Source organism: Carassius auratus, unplaced genomic scaffold, assembly GCF_003368295.1.
Source record: "Carassius auratus strain Wakin unplaced genomic scaffold, ASM336829v1 scaf_tig00016277, whole genome shotgun sequence".
NCBI lineage: Eukaryota > Metazoa > Chordata > Actinopteri > Cypriniformes > Cyprinidae > Carassius > Carassius auratus.
This window is the reverse complement of record NW_020524658.1, coordinates 60,281-75,335: the sequence shown is the minus strand read 5'-3', so window position 1 is coordinate 75,335 and position 15,055 is coordinate 60,281. Positions and strand designations below refer to the sequence as shown.

The 15,055-nt window shown below is 33.9% G+C and overlaps 1 protein-coding gene across 2 annotated transcripts; it reads right to left on the bottom strand.

Moving 5' to 3' along the window:
• Window positions 1–656: 656 nt before the first annotated feature.
• LOC113075027 (CD209 antigen-like protein D) lies at window positions 657–13,935 on the bottom strand. Of its 2 annotated transcripts, XM_026247741.1 has the most exons (6): window positions 13,855–13,935; window positions 7,940–8,018; window positions 7,628–7,852; window positions 3,571–3,701; window positions 3,376–3,482; window positions 657–3,270 (listed from the first exon to the last, which is right to left on the bottom strand). In XM_026247741.1, exons 1-6 carry the CDS (start codon window positions 13,855–13,857, stop codon window positions 3,135–3,137), a joined length of 681 nt encoding a protein of 226 aa, XP_026103526.1. In that variant the 5' UTR covers window positions 13,858–13,935; the 3' UTR covers window positions 657–3,134. The 2 variants fall into 2 exon arrangements, with proteins under 2 accessions (XP_026103526.1, XP_026103527.1); XM_026247742.1 differs by lacking the exon at window positions 13,855–13,935 and having other exon boundaries at window positions 7,940–8,093.
• Window positions 13,936–15,055: the final 1,120 nt, after the last annotated feature.

Genomic DNA, 15,055 nt, shown 5'->3' with positions numbered 1-15,055 from the left:
TATTTGAATGAATTAAACTATATATATATATATATATATATATATATATATATATATATATATATATATATATATATATATATATATATATATATATCAAGTAATGAAAATAATATTCTTGAGTGAAGTTTTTTTTTTTTTTTGTCTGAACACCCATATTCCTGAACACTTCTCTTCTAAATGTCTCTTGGCTCAGGTACAGGACAACTACCCAATCATTGTAACAAAGTGAGAAATCAATAAAGGTTGCTGAAGGGCTGAAAAATGTTGTAAATCAATAAAGTGGTGAGGTGAGGGCCTCAGAAGGCATTTACATGGTCCTGAATACTCGCTGCCTAGCTTCTATTACCTTTATACTATAGACATTAAATGTGTGTCCACTGCATATTTCCCCGGTGGATTGTCCAGATGAGTTTCAAATGGCTTTTATGAGCATGTTTTTCATCATGTGTCTCACACATATGATGAGCGGCAAAAACAAGAATGCTAACAGAAAACCTTCTCTGGTGTCTGTGTGTTTTTGATGTATGCATGCAAGAAACCTGTTTTAAAAAAATTTGGCTGAAACTGATTCTGATACATCTTAGTTCTTCTTTGTTTCTAGAACTTAATGCTCAAGAATCAGAACAGACTTATAATGTGAGAAACGTAGTATCACCTGCAGTTGCTATGAGACACTAGCCGTCTGTAGGCTGGTTAAGGGCCAAGTCACATACAAAAGTGTCTTCTTTTTCATGTTCTTCATTCTAATGACCTTCAGAAATATCAATTATTATGTCTCCAACTGTCCCTGACTGTGTCGTCTGAACACTTGCCTCTTAAAAAGACCTCAGCTAAAGGAATTCAGGAGATTTTTTTCAGGAGATTTTGTTTTTGACTTAAACAACAGTTTAACCAAAAATGAGAATATCTAACTTCCAGTTCCAAGTCAGGGGTGATTAAATGATGACAGAATATATATATTATTATTTTTTTATTTTTTTATTTTTTTACTTTATGCTGCTGAGCAGTTTTCCTTTATTGCTGCTTAATCAAGCATTTAAATTTATTTTTTTAATTTTTGGGGGTGGGGGGCAGGGGCATATGACTCTGAACCCTGAAGTATATGTAATGATTTATTTGAAACTGTTCTTCTCACAGATCCATTGAAAAACACTATGACATGAAAAATCAGCCCATCCTAATGAATGAGTAAGAGCACAATCTTATTTGCCTTCGATACTATTGGGCTCTGCAAAACCAGACGATAGGAATATACAGATCAGCATTAGATGTTCAATGCTGCTTTCTGTGTGATATGATAATGTGTGAGAATTATTTATTAGATAATAATCAGTTCATTTCAGTCATTTTTCACTCAGTGGGGCTGTCATCAACACATTTCCATCTGCCCTCCACATCTCTGGCAGTCAGACCAATCCAGACAAATAAAAATAAACAATTACATACATTTAAAAATAAAAATAAATAAAGACATAATTACATTGACATCACAAATGTTAATAACATTAAGAAAATCAGTAAACAAAAACAAAACTTCATACACAAGAGTATCCAATACAAATTCAATATCATAGCATTTATGAAAAAAAAAAATAAAAAATAAAAATAAGTTTAGCCATCCAATTACCTCGTGTTTATATACAGCAGAAATCGAGAGAATAGGAGACTTGGATCAAATTTTATTTAAACAGGAAGCATTCTGGGGTACTGTATGTAAATTTAAAACTTTGGTCCCACATGGTTTAAATGTAGATTTTAATTCAGGTTTTATATATAAATATGTAAGAATTGTTTGTTTCGCTGAAACATTGTTAACTAATAAAAGATGCTTAAATGCAGGTTAACAGGAACTCACTAATTCCTTTGTTAGCATTAGCAAAGGCTGTAAACAAAGAAAGGGCATACCATTCTTACATTGCTTCTGGGTCCTCATGCATACAGTGATGAGGTCTTGTCTTTTTTATGGTCCAGGAAATAAAAAATGGGTAAAGTAGTAATAGTCAAGGTCAGTTTAATTGGTTTTCCCTTACGAAAAATAACCATGGTTTTATTATAGTAAAACTGTAGTAACCCATGGTTTTTTGGTGTATTGACTGCCATTTGTAAAACCACAGATTTACTACAAATACCATGGTTAAACTATGGTTAATATAGCAAAACCATGGTTAATTTGTGGTTACCATGGTTTAACTACAGTTTTGGTTTTATCTGTAGTAAAACCATGGTTAATTTTCGTAAGGGTTGTCTTTAGCCTCGTGCTAACACTAATCTGCATATAGTCTACTCTGTTATATAGTCATCTTAAAAGTTGAAATGTTGACTAAAAAAAAAGTTTCAAACTGCGATCATCCTGTGAGCTTGAAGCTAACCAGGAACAAAAATTGCTGCTTCCTGAGACAAAAGTTTGCATCTCATGTTGGTGTAAATGATTAGTAACACATTTCAAAACTTTGTATTTCAGTATATTTGACAGAGGGCACATTTAAGAAAAGCATTTGACTTGCTTCACTAAAAATACTTTATAAAAAAGGGAAACTATTAAGTGGTTTCTGTCAATATCTGTCACTATGATGTCTCTTAGTGTGATGTGTCTGTGGAAATAAACTTGGAACATTCCTCAAATTACTCTGTCCTCAAACAAAGTAAACAAATTGTCCTCTTTCCCCATTTATACCCTATGTCTCAGTAATAGTTTTGTTTTCATAGCAGAAATATTCTCAGATATATAATAAAATATGGTAAAACAAAATAATATTTGGTTCTGTTTGGTTATCTTCTGATTGATTTCACTGCTTTGATTTATTGTACCTCTTGAGGCTCAGCTACAGTGGTTAATTTCAATTACTGTTGACTTCATATTTTGATTGTAAAGTTTAGATGTAACACACACACACACACACACACACATACAAACAGTACCTATTCTGATCGTATTACAGAGTTGGAGTGTAGGAAACTGAATCTTATATTTACTTGCCTTTAAGTGTACTGTGTTTCTCATGAGACAGGAGCAGAACAGAACTTTTTTGGTATTGTAACATTAGTATGCAAAACAACAACAACAAAATCATTATGTTCTAGCAGTAGCAGTTCCTTTAAAAACAGCTAGGGGAAAGATGTAACCCTATGACTTATTTTAAACTGCCCTTTTCACAGATCCATTGACCAAGATCACTACATGAATAATCAGCCAATCCTGGTGAATAATATCGAGCACAGTTCTCTTTTCTTTGTCCATCGGGTTCTTTATCATTCCAAAACCTGAAACTACAGATCAGCGAAAGATGTTCAGTTTTGCTTTCTGGTTGATTGAATACTGACTGAGAGAATCATTTATTAGAAAATAATCAGGTCAATTCAGTGATTTCTCACCTAGGGTTCAGTGTGCTGCCATCAACCCATTTCCATGTGCCCTCCACTTCACTGTCAGTCAGACCAATCCAGACATCATAGTTAGCAGATATGTTCTTCACAAAATCCTGAGAAAATGAGAAAATCACATATTTATGATAAAGTAATAACGTTTTTCTTCATATCGACTATAGTTACAAAATAAGTTTAACTCACTTGTTCCTCTAGGTTGTTTATGACGATCAGATCTGCTCCTCTCTCTGTACAGAATCTTCTGCTTTCAGTCCAATTCTTCCTCAGTGAGGAAATGAAGTAAAGACTACAGTTATGATAGTTAATCCATCCATCTGTAAACACAACCAGTTGAACTTTAGCACTTTATTCACATCACACTGATCTCCCAATAAGTGGTTGTTTTAGTCTTAATATAGTTCATAATTACACTTTTTCATGAATACTTTTAAACAGTTCATTTTGCTCAGTCTATTTGTTGAATCCTTTGAACGGTATGGTCCCACATATGGGATTCTTATTTCCATGCCCCTGGGTGTATGGTCCCAAATATAGTATTTAGAAAGTTTGGTGACGTCACATAACTGCCAAATTCAAACAGTAGTTTCGCACGTTGGCTGACGCTGAGCCAGAGAGAAAGACATGAATTGCTCTTATCATATTATCACAACTATATGTTGTGTTATTAACCACATAATGCATATCCTAGAATTCAGACAATTAATTACACATAAATACTAGTAAAACAATACATTTAGGGCCCCATTTTAACAAACTAAATGCAAAGTGTAAAGCACACGGGGCAGGTGCACTCTGGGCGTGTCCACATCCACTTTTGCTATTTTAACAAAGGAAAAACGTTTGATTAAAAATAACAAATTTTACCTCTTCCCAAGAGGGAAAACCACAAACAATCAAGAATACATGATTATATGGTGTCATGGCTTTGCAATCAAAAAATGTTGTTATAATGGAATTAAAGGGGCAAAAACAGCCACCAACAACAAATGAGGGAGATTTTTTTGTTTAAATCTAATGCTGCTCAAAAACTAACAATGCATCAAAGCCAATCTTGTTACTAATCTTGACATGCCCAAAACTGTGATAAAATGTAACAAAAAATATCCAGTCCACAATCACTTTTTATATTGAAAATATGTAATTTTTTTTTTTTTTTTTTTTTTTTTCAGTGATCATCAATCAGTGACATCATTTATGAACTTGTTAATTAAAGAGTTAAAATGTTGGATTTAAAAAAAAAAAACATTTGGTAGTTTTGATCAGGACTGAGGTTGATTTAATAGATTAATGCAAAAAATATATATATATATCCGATACACTTTTACAGCAGTTTAATTTAGTGGATGTTTTCATCCACGAACATAACGAAATGGTAGTGAATTTGTTCACAGTGTACCATTGAGTTTTTGAAAAATGTCAAAGCATTTCCCCAAAATATGGGTCAAAATAAGATTTGTCACCAAAAAATATTCCATTAGCTCAAACACAAATAAGACTCAACTTTACCCCCTAGTGGACGAAAACGTCCTGAACAACACATAAGGGTTAACGCATGTGGTAAAGTTTTATAAATGTTATGTTTCATGTCATAATTTTCAAACGATTTGTTCAAAGATTTGTGGGATTAGATTACATACAAAGTCAATGCAAAGACGCGATCAGACTATGGATCAGACGCCTCCTGGCGAGGTTCTAGAGACGCGATCCCCCGTGTTTGGCGTGTATGCCCCATTATACTAATCTTGTTGATTGTTTAAAACAGCATACATTTTCTGTAAATATACGAATTAAAACATCTCATCTGTCGAGTAAAACACAAGCGAGATCGGCATCTCTTTCTAGTTCTTTCTAGAAGTTTGTCGCAAAGCTCTCTCCATCTAGAAAATGCAACACCGATATTAATCTGCGTTCTTTCTCTCCTCTTGTCCAAAACTATTCTTGGTTCGTTTGGTTGGCTTATACGCTGACGTTTACGGGAGCTGTCCTTGTCGACAGAACCAGCGGCATACGGTAAACAGTAATTATGTTCCATAAATAAGTAACATAATTCACAAAAACATGCAAGAAGAAGTAAATAAGGAACTGCTTGAAGCAAGCTAGTGGTTTGCTGGACGCTAGACACTACTTCCCGTGTCACTGTTTAGAATGGGAATTTTCTCATCATTTACAAGTAGTTGAAAACATTAGAGATATTGTTAGTAATCAGCTGGACAAAATATATAATTCTATCCTAATGTTTTTTGGATATTTTACTGCAAATATCTTACAAATTTTACCTTTAAAATAGCAATACGCCTGCAATGCACCTGCACAAACTTCTTTATTAGACCAGCACGCCCATGGGCGCAAAAATGGGCTCAAATGCATTTGTTAATTAAACGATGTGGCACTGGATGGGAAAATGTGTACAGCGCTGGACTGAAACTAGCAAACACACTTGTGATGCGCCTTGTGCTGGGTGTATTATAGAGCCCTTAGAATTTGAAAAATACACACATTTGTCTATGGAAGCAACAATAACAATCCATTCAAATTTAATTTGCAGATGTTTTTTGTATTCATATCAGATACTAGGGGTGACCCAGAATAGTTGACGAATCAATGCTTTGATTCGAGGAGCCTGATTCGACTACCAATCTAACAGTCGAATATTCGCAGGGTGTTATTGATTATGCCATTTTTACTATATGGGGGAGCTCAAATGTCTGATTTCACATAGAACTACCGGTTTAATCCCAATAAGTTAATATACAGCCTATTATGTTAAAGCTGTGAGAATCTGATATGAAAGAAGTTTAAAATTAATATTTTAAAGTGCGTGAATTAATCTAACCACCCCTATAGATTAATGTTTAATTTTCCATAATCCGTGACCGACAGAGAAGCACCTAGGTGGCAGGGATTTTAAACTTTACCAAGACTCAAACTGACACAGGCAGAGACTGGATTATTTAGAACAAGTAAGGTGCAAGTGATTACAAAACATTTCAGCCGGTGTATATTCGTGGATATATTATTTACCTGATAAAAGATGCATTTTGTTTTAAGTCAAGCGCTTCACTGTAGTACTACGGTGATCTCTGTTCAGCACACAGCGCGAGCAGGTCAAACGACAATGCAGAATATTAATAACTATGACTGGGACTGTTATATACATATTATTATAATGAGAAGACCATTATACTAAAACGCTATGAATAATTAAAGTTTAGCTGCAGTATTTCTGCACATTGTTTAGTGAAGAACGCATCCACAAAAGGAGTTCGCATTCAGAGCCCCGCAGATATGTTCATAGTCTTAATAGTCTTTAAGTCTTAATATTAATGTTATGTTGTATAAGTAACAAAGCATATTCTATATTAAATTATGAGTTGAATCCCACTGATTAAAAACTTGATGTCAAATACGTCACTCTACTGGTCATCTTCAGCGCGCGCAGCTCAAAACAGAAATGCAGAACATGCTAACATTTTAGGCTAACGTTATAATGAGAGCACCATTTAAAAAAAAAAAAAAGTTAATTGTTATAGTTTTGTCTACATTAATCTGTTAATCAAAACATAAAATTGTATTTATCCCGCATGGTGTTCGTTACACATGTTTCCTGTGTGTTAACACCATTAATAATGTTAGTCAAATGTCTGACTTGACTCTTGTTAATGTATTTTGCACCGCCCCCAATCATATGATTCAACTATCAGTCGAATATTGGCAAGATTCGAAAATTCTGATTTAGTTATGAAAATCCTTAGTCTGGTACACCCTTATCAGATACACATAGTGTAAGTAACTATAAAGTTCACTCTATTATTCACCCAGTTCACTTTATTACTTGTATTTAGGGCGAGATTGATTAATTAAAATGCTGTAAATCCGACTGACAGGACTCTCTGAACTGCGGCGCGAACAAACATGGCGACGCCCAACTCACATTACAGATCATGATTACGATCATTTAGAAAGGTTTTTAAATGACAAAAAACACTCCTTTACACATTTATGAATCGGGATAGTAGATTGTTCATGTCATGGTAAGCAAGTTTGTGAATATTATAAATAAAAAAATAAAAAAACGAAATAAAAGCTCTCCATCTGTCAAACAGTGTCATTGTAGACACGATGTGTCACGTGACAAGCCTGATGCGTCGCCATGGAAATAGTAAGGGGAAAGTTCTAAAATAATGGTCGGCTTAAAAAAAATACTCTCTCTGAGGGGACTGCTAGAATATTTTAAACTCACCACTGAAAAGGTTAATCTGGTCACATGTACTTGATAATAATCCATCTCTCTCTTTCGTCAGCTGGGTAATCTTGGTTAGTAGCTGGTCTTTTTCTTCTGTGTAGTTTGTGTTCTTTGTATGGATGTGGACACACAGAAATATTACTCCAGTCAGCAGAAGAACACACAGCAGCACCAAACACACTAGACCTGCTCTGTATCTTCTGATCTTCACACAGTCACCTCCTGAAGATAAATGTTTCATAAACTCATATAACTCAAATGTGTGGGACAAATATGTGTATGGTTTTATAATAAAATGAGTCTCATTACCTGTGTGTTGTGTCCTGACATTATGAAGGTTTACAGGATCTGCATTAGCATAGATGTTCATCTTCAAGATGTATTCAGTCTGATGGAGGTAAATGTGAGATTATTAGAGGTTGCTGCTTCAAGTGGGCTGCACTGCTCTGAAGTTCATCTTTGAGCCTTTACTTTTATAAGGCACCACTGTGGTTATGAACATGTGATATCCTTGTCAGACACCTATTGTGTAAGCTTTTCCCTTGTACTGATTTCATAATGAAATTCACTGTAGTCACTCTTTATGTAACTGTGCTCCTTCACTTCAATTACAATCTTTGTATACATAAAAAAAACTGATTGGTTGGGAGCTAGTTGCTTTTGGTAAAATAAATAAGCACTCAGATGCTGATGCTACAAATGTTATCAATGCCACAAGTCACACTGTAACACACTACCGATGAACAACTGTATAAATTAAGTTACTTCTCATTTTTATATATTTATTTATTATTATTTATAATCACAAAATAAATTATCAGCGGAATAAGAAGAAATGTTGAAAAAAAAAGAGCATTTCCTGCCATGGTTTGAGACATGCCAGACATCCCTATAAACTACTTGATTAAAATACTGATATGAGTTTTCATCTTCCGTGAGTGAAACATATTTTCAAAGTACTCTTCATTTCTTTAGGGGTAAAACATTTGAATGTGGATGAAATCACATATAGTGTGTCTTTAAGATAAGCATTGGACATGCTGTGCAAAAAAACACTTAAGAAGAAGTGAAACTGTTAAATGTATTCTCTCAATATTTCTCCACATGAGATGTCGTTATTGCATAACAGCATATTTGCACGATCATGTCACAAGGCCCTTAAACACTATAACCTGACTAAAATGTGTTAGTAGCTGTAATAATAAACTCAGCAGAGGTGGGTAGAGTACCAAAAAACTGTACTCAAGTAAAGGTAAAAGTACTAGTCTGAATAGTTACTTGAGTAAGAGTAAAAAAGCTACTCAAGTAGTTAGTTACTAGTTGCTTTGGGTCATATATACTGAGTCTATTTTTATTTAGATATATATATATATATATATATATATATATATATATATATATATATATATATATATATATATATATATATATATATATATATATATATATATAATGTATGTAATTTATGTGTGTGTGTGTGTGCGCGTGTATAAATCTTCAATGTCACACAATCCTTCAGAAATCTTTCCAATATGTTGATTTACAATCAATGATGTTCTTTTTATCTTTCTATTCATCAAATAATCCTAAACAAAATGTCACAGGTTACAAAAAAAATATTAAGCAGCAAAACAGTTTACAGCACGGGTAATAAATCAGTATATTAGATTTATATTTTGAAGTATCATGACTCTGAAAACTGGAGTAACAGCTGATGAAAATTCTGATTTGCATCATAAAATAAATTATATTTTAAAGTATGTATTATATATGTATAAATAACCTCTGACACAGAAAAGAGAGAAAACTCCTCACATGACCGCTGTTACTGAACATCTGAACTTAAACATATGTATATTTCTGCAAGTGTAAATATTGTGGAAATATCAATATTAATTGTGTCTAGGCAAAGGGGGCTCTTCATGTGACACACAGCAGCCACATCATATTGGCAAATTATTATTAAGCATTGTTTTTATATTATTATTATTATTTATTATTATTTTTTTTATTTTATTAGAAACATTCCCAGATGCATGAACTATATAATGAAATATCTCGATTCTCACATTACATAGATTGTTAATGAGGATAATATGCGATGGTCAAAGTAGCCTAATTATGTTATTTATTATAAAAATCTGTCTGTTTACTTAAGTAATAGATATAGGTGCACACATCTGCACTTTTTCCAGTGATGGAGTACTCGATTCCTGGACTTGAACTCGTGGACTGATGCCTCGTACTTGGACTCGGACTCGAGGATATTTATAAAATCGGACTTGAGCATTCATCACGTGGTTTTTGACTAAATATATTATAAAAAATATATATAATATGTTACACTTGTTTCGTGCCCAAGAACGGCCAGGACCTATTTTTTTCCCTCACAGACACTGCTACCGCTTGCTCTCTTTTTTTGACAACACACTCACTGACATCACTCACTTTAAGCTCATGCATGATTCGCGGGCTAAATGTTCACATTCGGAAAATGCAGAAAGATATGCCCCGGATCATGAACTTCGCCTACACAAATTTTCCATCTAATGCTGGAAAGAGCAGCGCTAAATGTCGTGTGTGTAATCGCACAATTGAGGAAAAGACTGGGACAACTTCAAACTTTAACAGACACCTGTCACGGATGCACCCAGAAAAATAAGTAAAATGCTTTCCATTGGCTAACGTTAGCTTTAAAAAAAAAAAAAAAAAAAAAAAAACTATTATTGACTAATGCATATATGATAATAAACCGAAGAAGCTAGGGTTGGGCGATGTTTGACAATTTGGCATCAGACGTCGACGATGTCTAATGTCTGGTTCAGATTTTTTTTGTTTTTTTTTTTTGTCTGTTGATAACTTACCAATCACTGTGTCAGATCAGATTACATTTTTTTTTTTTTTTTTTTTTGTCTGTTGCGATAGTCACTATGTCAGATTACAAAACTGTTGTCTGATGCAATGGTCACTGTGTCAGATGGATGATGCAATTTTGACTCCTAAAATCCTGTGGTGTCGTGGACAAGGAACATGTCAGACTAACATTACACAGTGCTTTCTGTCCAGTCGCGTGCCGTCACACACACACATTCACTTGAACACATACAAATGCACTCAAGTTACTAAGCGTGTTGCAAAGTGTATATGTCAAATCAGTAAATAAACTCCCTTTGCAATCGTGACAGTGGTTCTTTGAAGGTCCCAGAGTGTAGACATGTAGGCACTGGGGACTCGAGACTCAACTCGGACTCAAATTCTGGTAATGGTGACTAAACTTGGACTAGATTTGGACTCTTCTTTGGTGACTCGGACTTGGACTCGGACTCGAACACTGGGACTCGAGACTTGACTCGGACTCAACAGTTGGTGACTCGACTACAACACTGTTTGTTTCTGACAAAATAATTCTCCAGAAAAAGGTTTTCAGTCAGCGAGCGAGTGAAGGAAGCACCGTGATTTTAGTGATGACTCATTGGAACACCTCTGATTGGATAATGCTTTAATAAGCTCAACAGAATCTTGTGTGAATGGGTATAATGCACAGTGCTGTAAAAACACATCTGTCTCTGGCTCAGCGCCAGCCAGCAGACGCAGATCTGAATTTAGCACCTGATGATAGACTCGCTGATCGCTCTCATGCCGGTGTGATTGTATCAAATATAGAAAATATTAATCTGCATTCAATGGAGTGTAGCCAAAGTTATACCTGTTGAACCGTAGACAGCGCACGTGGTGTTCATCTAATACAGATCTTCATCGCTAGCAAATAATAGCCTTTGCAGATTTGCTTTCAATTCAGTGGGGATCTAAGCCAAGTCTTCACCGCTCTTTCTGTTCTTAAACGTTACAACTCTGAGAGAACCGCTTCAAATGCTCAGCATGCACGCGGCGGGAACTGAACGAATCATTCAAACTGATTCATGAATCAATTCACTGGTTAGCCAGCAGGTTTGATCAAGCCTTTGAACAGAATTGACTCAAAAGAATGAATCATTTATGAATAGACATCGCTCATTGCCCAGAGAAAAGTAGATGGCAGTTTGGATCAAACTGAAGCATTTCTAACATTTATTGCATCAAGATAAAGTAACGAGAGGAGCGTCACCACAGTAATGAAGTATAAGTACAGATTTTTCCCAAAAAATGTCCTCAAGTAAGAGTAAAAGTACCCATCTTTAAATATACTCCAAAAGTATTAGTTACCCAAAATATTTACTCAAGTAAATGTAACGAAGTAAATGTATCTCTTTACTACCCACCTCTGAAATTTAGTACATGTGTGTTGGGCTGCTTTGTTTTTGAGTCTCTTCCTGACATCTTTTGACTGTTTATAGGATTGGCAATAGCATTGATTTTCATCTCTTTGACATCTCTTAAGCTTCACCTTTTTTCCACCATTGATAAAATGAGTATTTACATGTCAAGAAAACCTTTTGTGCCTAAGGAAGCTATTAAGCTACTGATGTCTGGAGTCATCATCACATAACAGATCACATTATCTATCTGTTTTGCATTTATATTTACATTTACATTATGCATTTGGTATACACTTTAATACAAAACAATTTACACTGTATTCAGTAAAGTCAGATTGATAGAAAGTACAATAAAAATAAAAAAATAAATGTAAAAAATTGGAAACTGCTACCGGAAGACCCAACACTTCCTGCAAACTACTTGTTTAAAATACTGAGTTTTCATCTTCTGTGAGTGTAACATATTTGCAAAGTACTCCTAATTTCTTAAAAAAACACCTGTTCCACCACCATCACACTCAACACCGGCGTACCACAGGGCTGTGTGCTGAGCCCATTTCTCTACTCAGTCTACACCCATGACTGCAAGCCTGTGCATGGATTACCCATCATTAAGTTTGCAGATGACACCATGGTGATTGGCCTCATCAGAGACAATGATGAGACTGCCTACAGGGAGCATCAATTCACATTAACGTTAGTTAATATTAGTTAAAATTAAAGCATTAGTTAGCATGAACTAACCATGAACAACACCTCTGTTGAGCATTAGTTAATCTTTGTTAACATTAACTCTCACATAAATTAATGCTTTTATTCACATTAACAGTGCAATTAGTTAACATTAATGGGTTGCACTTTATTTTACAGTACGTGTACTAACATGTACTTATAGTGTATTTACAGTGTATTTATCTAAGAAAGTTCTGGTAACACAAGGTAACTACATGGGGTAGGGTTAGGTTTAGGGGTAGGTTCAGGGTTAGTACCTAGTTATTACATAGTTATTGTAATTACTATAATAAGTATATAGTATGTACATGAGGAACAGGACTGTAAAATAAAGTGCTACCCATTAATGCATTAGCTAACATGAACTAATGCCTGTAAATAGCCTTAATGTTTTAAGGATAACTTACTCTACATTTTCACATTAGTTTACTTAGCAGTTGACACACTAAGGGTGAATATTTCTAACTCACCATCTTACCCTAGAAGTAGAAATGCCATTGTGTAGCTTGTCAGTATTATTTAATAATAAGGCATTGATTTTGGCTGTAAACATAATTCTGAAGTGTAAACCATCAGAACATGAACAGATATGTTGTTTGTGTTTATATGTGCTTTATTATCATTACTTGCACTCAACAAGCATTTATTAATGAAATTTGTGAACCTTATTGTAAAGTGTAATCTATTTAACATTAATTGATGTTACTAGCATTTGTAGACCCTTTATTAACATCACTTACCATTAACAAAACATTTATTAATGGAATTTGTGAAACTTATTGTAAAGTGCAATCTATTTGACATTAATTGGTGTGTTACTAGCATTCATAGGTTCGTTACAAAGCTGTCTTTATTGATTTTACTGAACCTTAAAGCCATTCATAGTTAGAGTTAATTGCAAGCAGCGATGTGATGGAAGAGACGCTCAAGAATGGGAATTTAAATTAAACCGCATGTGATAGGTGTCAAGACTGGATTTTTACACGTCAGGAACAGTTGACTGTCGGCTGATGCAATCCTGACTAACTTGGCCTGACTGAACTAACCCGATGCTGAATTTCAGGCCTTAACAAGGAAAGATACATTACTGGAATTAAACAGGGGGAAATAAATTATATTTTTTATGTTTTAAAGCTCTTCTTTGAATTTTCTTTGTCTTTTTTTTTCTTTTTTGTACTTATTTTATAAATTTTTACATGGAAATTATTATTATTATTATTATTGGAAGCAACTTACCATCAGTTTTCATCGCTTGTATCTTGTTTGCAATGTTCTCATTGGCTATAATTGCGTCTTGACATTTCTGGGCTATGTTTGATCATTTCTCTCCCTTTCCATGTTTGTCATTGATTTCCTCATATTTCTCTGGTGTTGCAATCGCCAGTTCAGCAATAGCTGCACTCTGCACAAGTGTGTTCCGGTCCACACCATACTTTTTTGAATGCATCTGCCATGTTGCTTCCTCTTTTGAAAATCTCGAGGACTGATTCATATCGCTTTACCACCTGCCATGGTTCAGTAACTAAAATAGACAGTAAAAAATATATCTATTTTAAAATTTTCAAAAAGTAAGATATTTCTGCAGTTGTTAGCTTTGTAGTGATCACATTAAGAAGCCATTCATGTGTCAAGGAGTATTTAATTGTAAACCACACAACACATAAACAAAGTTTCACATTCCTATATATATATATATATATATATATATATATATATATATATATATATATATATATATATATATATATATATATACTTTATAAGGTGTACAACCTACCCCTTTGATACAATTTACTCATCTGCTTGTTTTTCTTCATTTTTTTTCTTTTTCTTTACTTTCTTTGCTTTCTTTCTTTTCTTCTTCTCCCTTGAAGAGTGTGAGCGACATGACTGAGTAAGAAGTGTCAGAAGATTCAGAATCAGAGGGGTCACTTTTTGAATACTCTTGAGAGATTTTGATATATATATATATATATATATATATATATATATATATATATATATATATATATATATATATATATATATATATATATATATATATTTTTTTTTTTTTTTTTTTTTTTTTTTTTGTCTGTGATGTCTGCAGTCTTATCTTTATTTTTGACAGGCATGTTGTCCATTTTGATGGTTTTAATTTAGAGAGATAACTGTTAATATTCATATACTTAAGTAAGTTATAGAGGTTAACTTCACTCCATATAACTGAAAAAAAAAAAAGTATTAATACATTTTATCACTAAAACAACACACAACTTTCACAACAACTACCTTCTGACAGCTGTTGTCTAAGGAAATCTCATTCTTTTGTCAAATCTTCTATTTTCTCCTGCAGATATTTACATTTCAGCCTAAAGGTGTCAGTCTCTGCCTTGGGTCAATAGCCAAAGCTATTGAAACAGTTGGCACTGCTCCAAACCGTTTATCTAGAAAATAA

What these genes read in the sequence shown, in the direction of transcription:
- LOC113075027 (XM_026247741.1), bottom strand. An exon ending in TAAACAACCTAGAGGAACAA is followed by an intron (nt 3,483 to 3,570) that starts GTGAGTTAAACT and finishes TCATTTTCTCAG; the next exon opens with GATTTTGTGAAGAACATATC. An exon ending in GGCAGCACACTGAACCCTAG is followed by an intron (nt 3,271 to 3,375) that starts GTGAGAAATCAC and finishes GCTGATCTGTAG; the next exon opens with TTTCAGGTTTTGGAATGATA.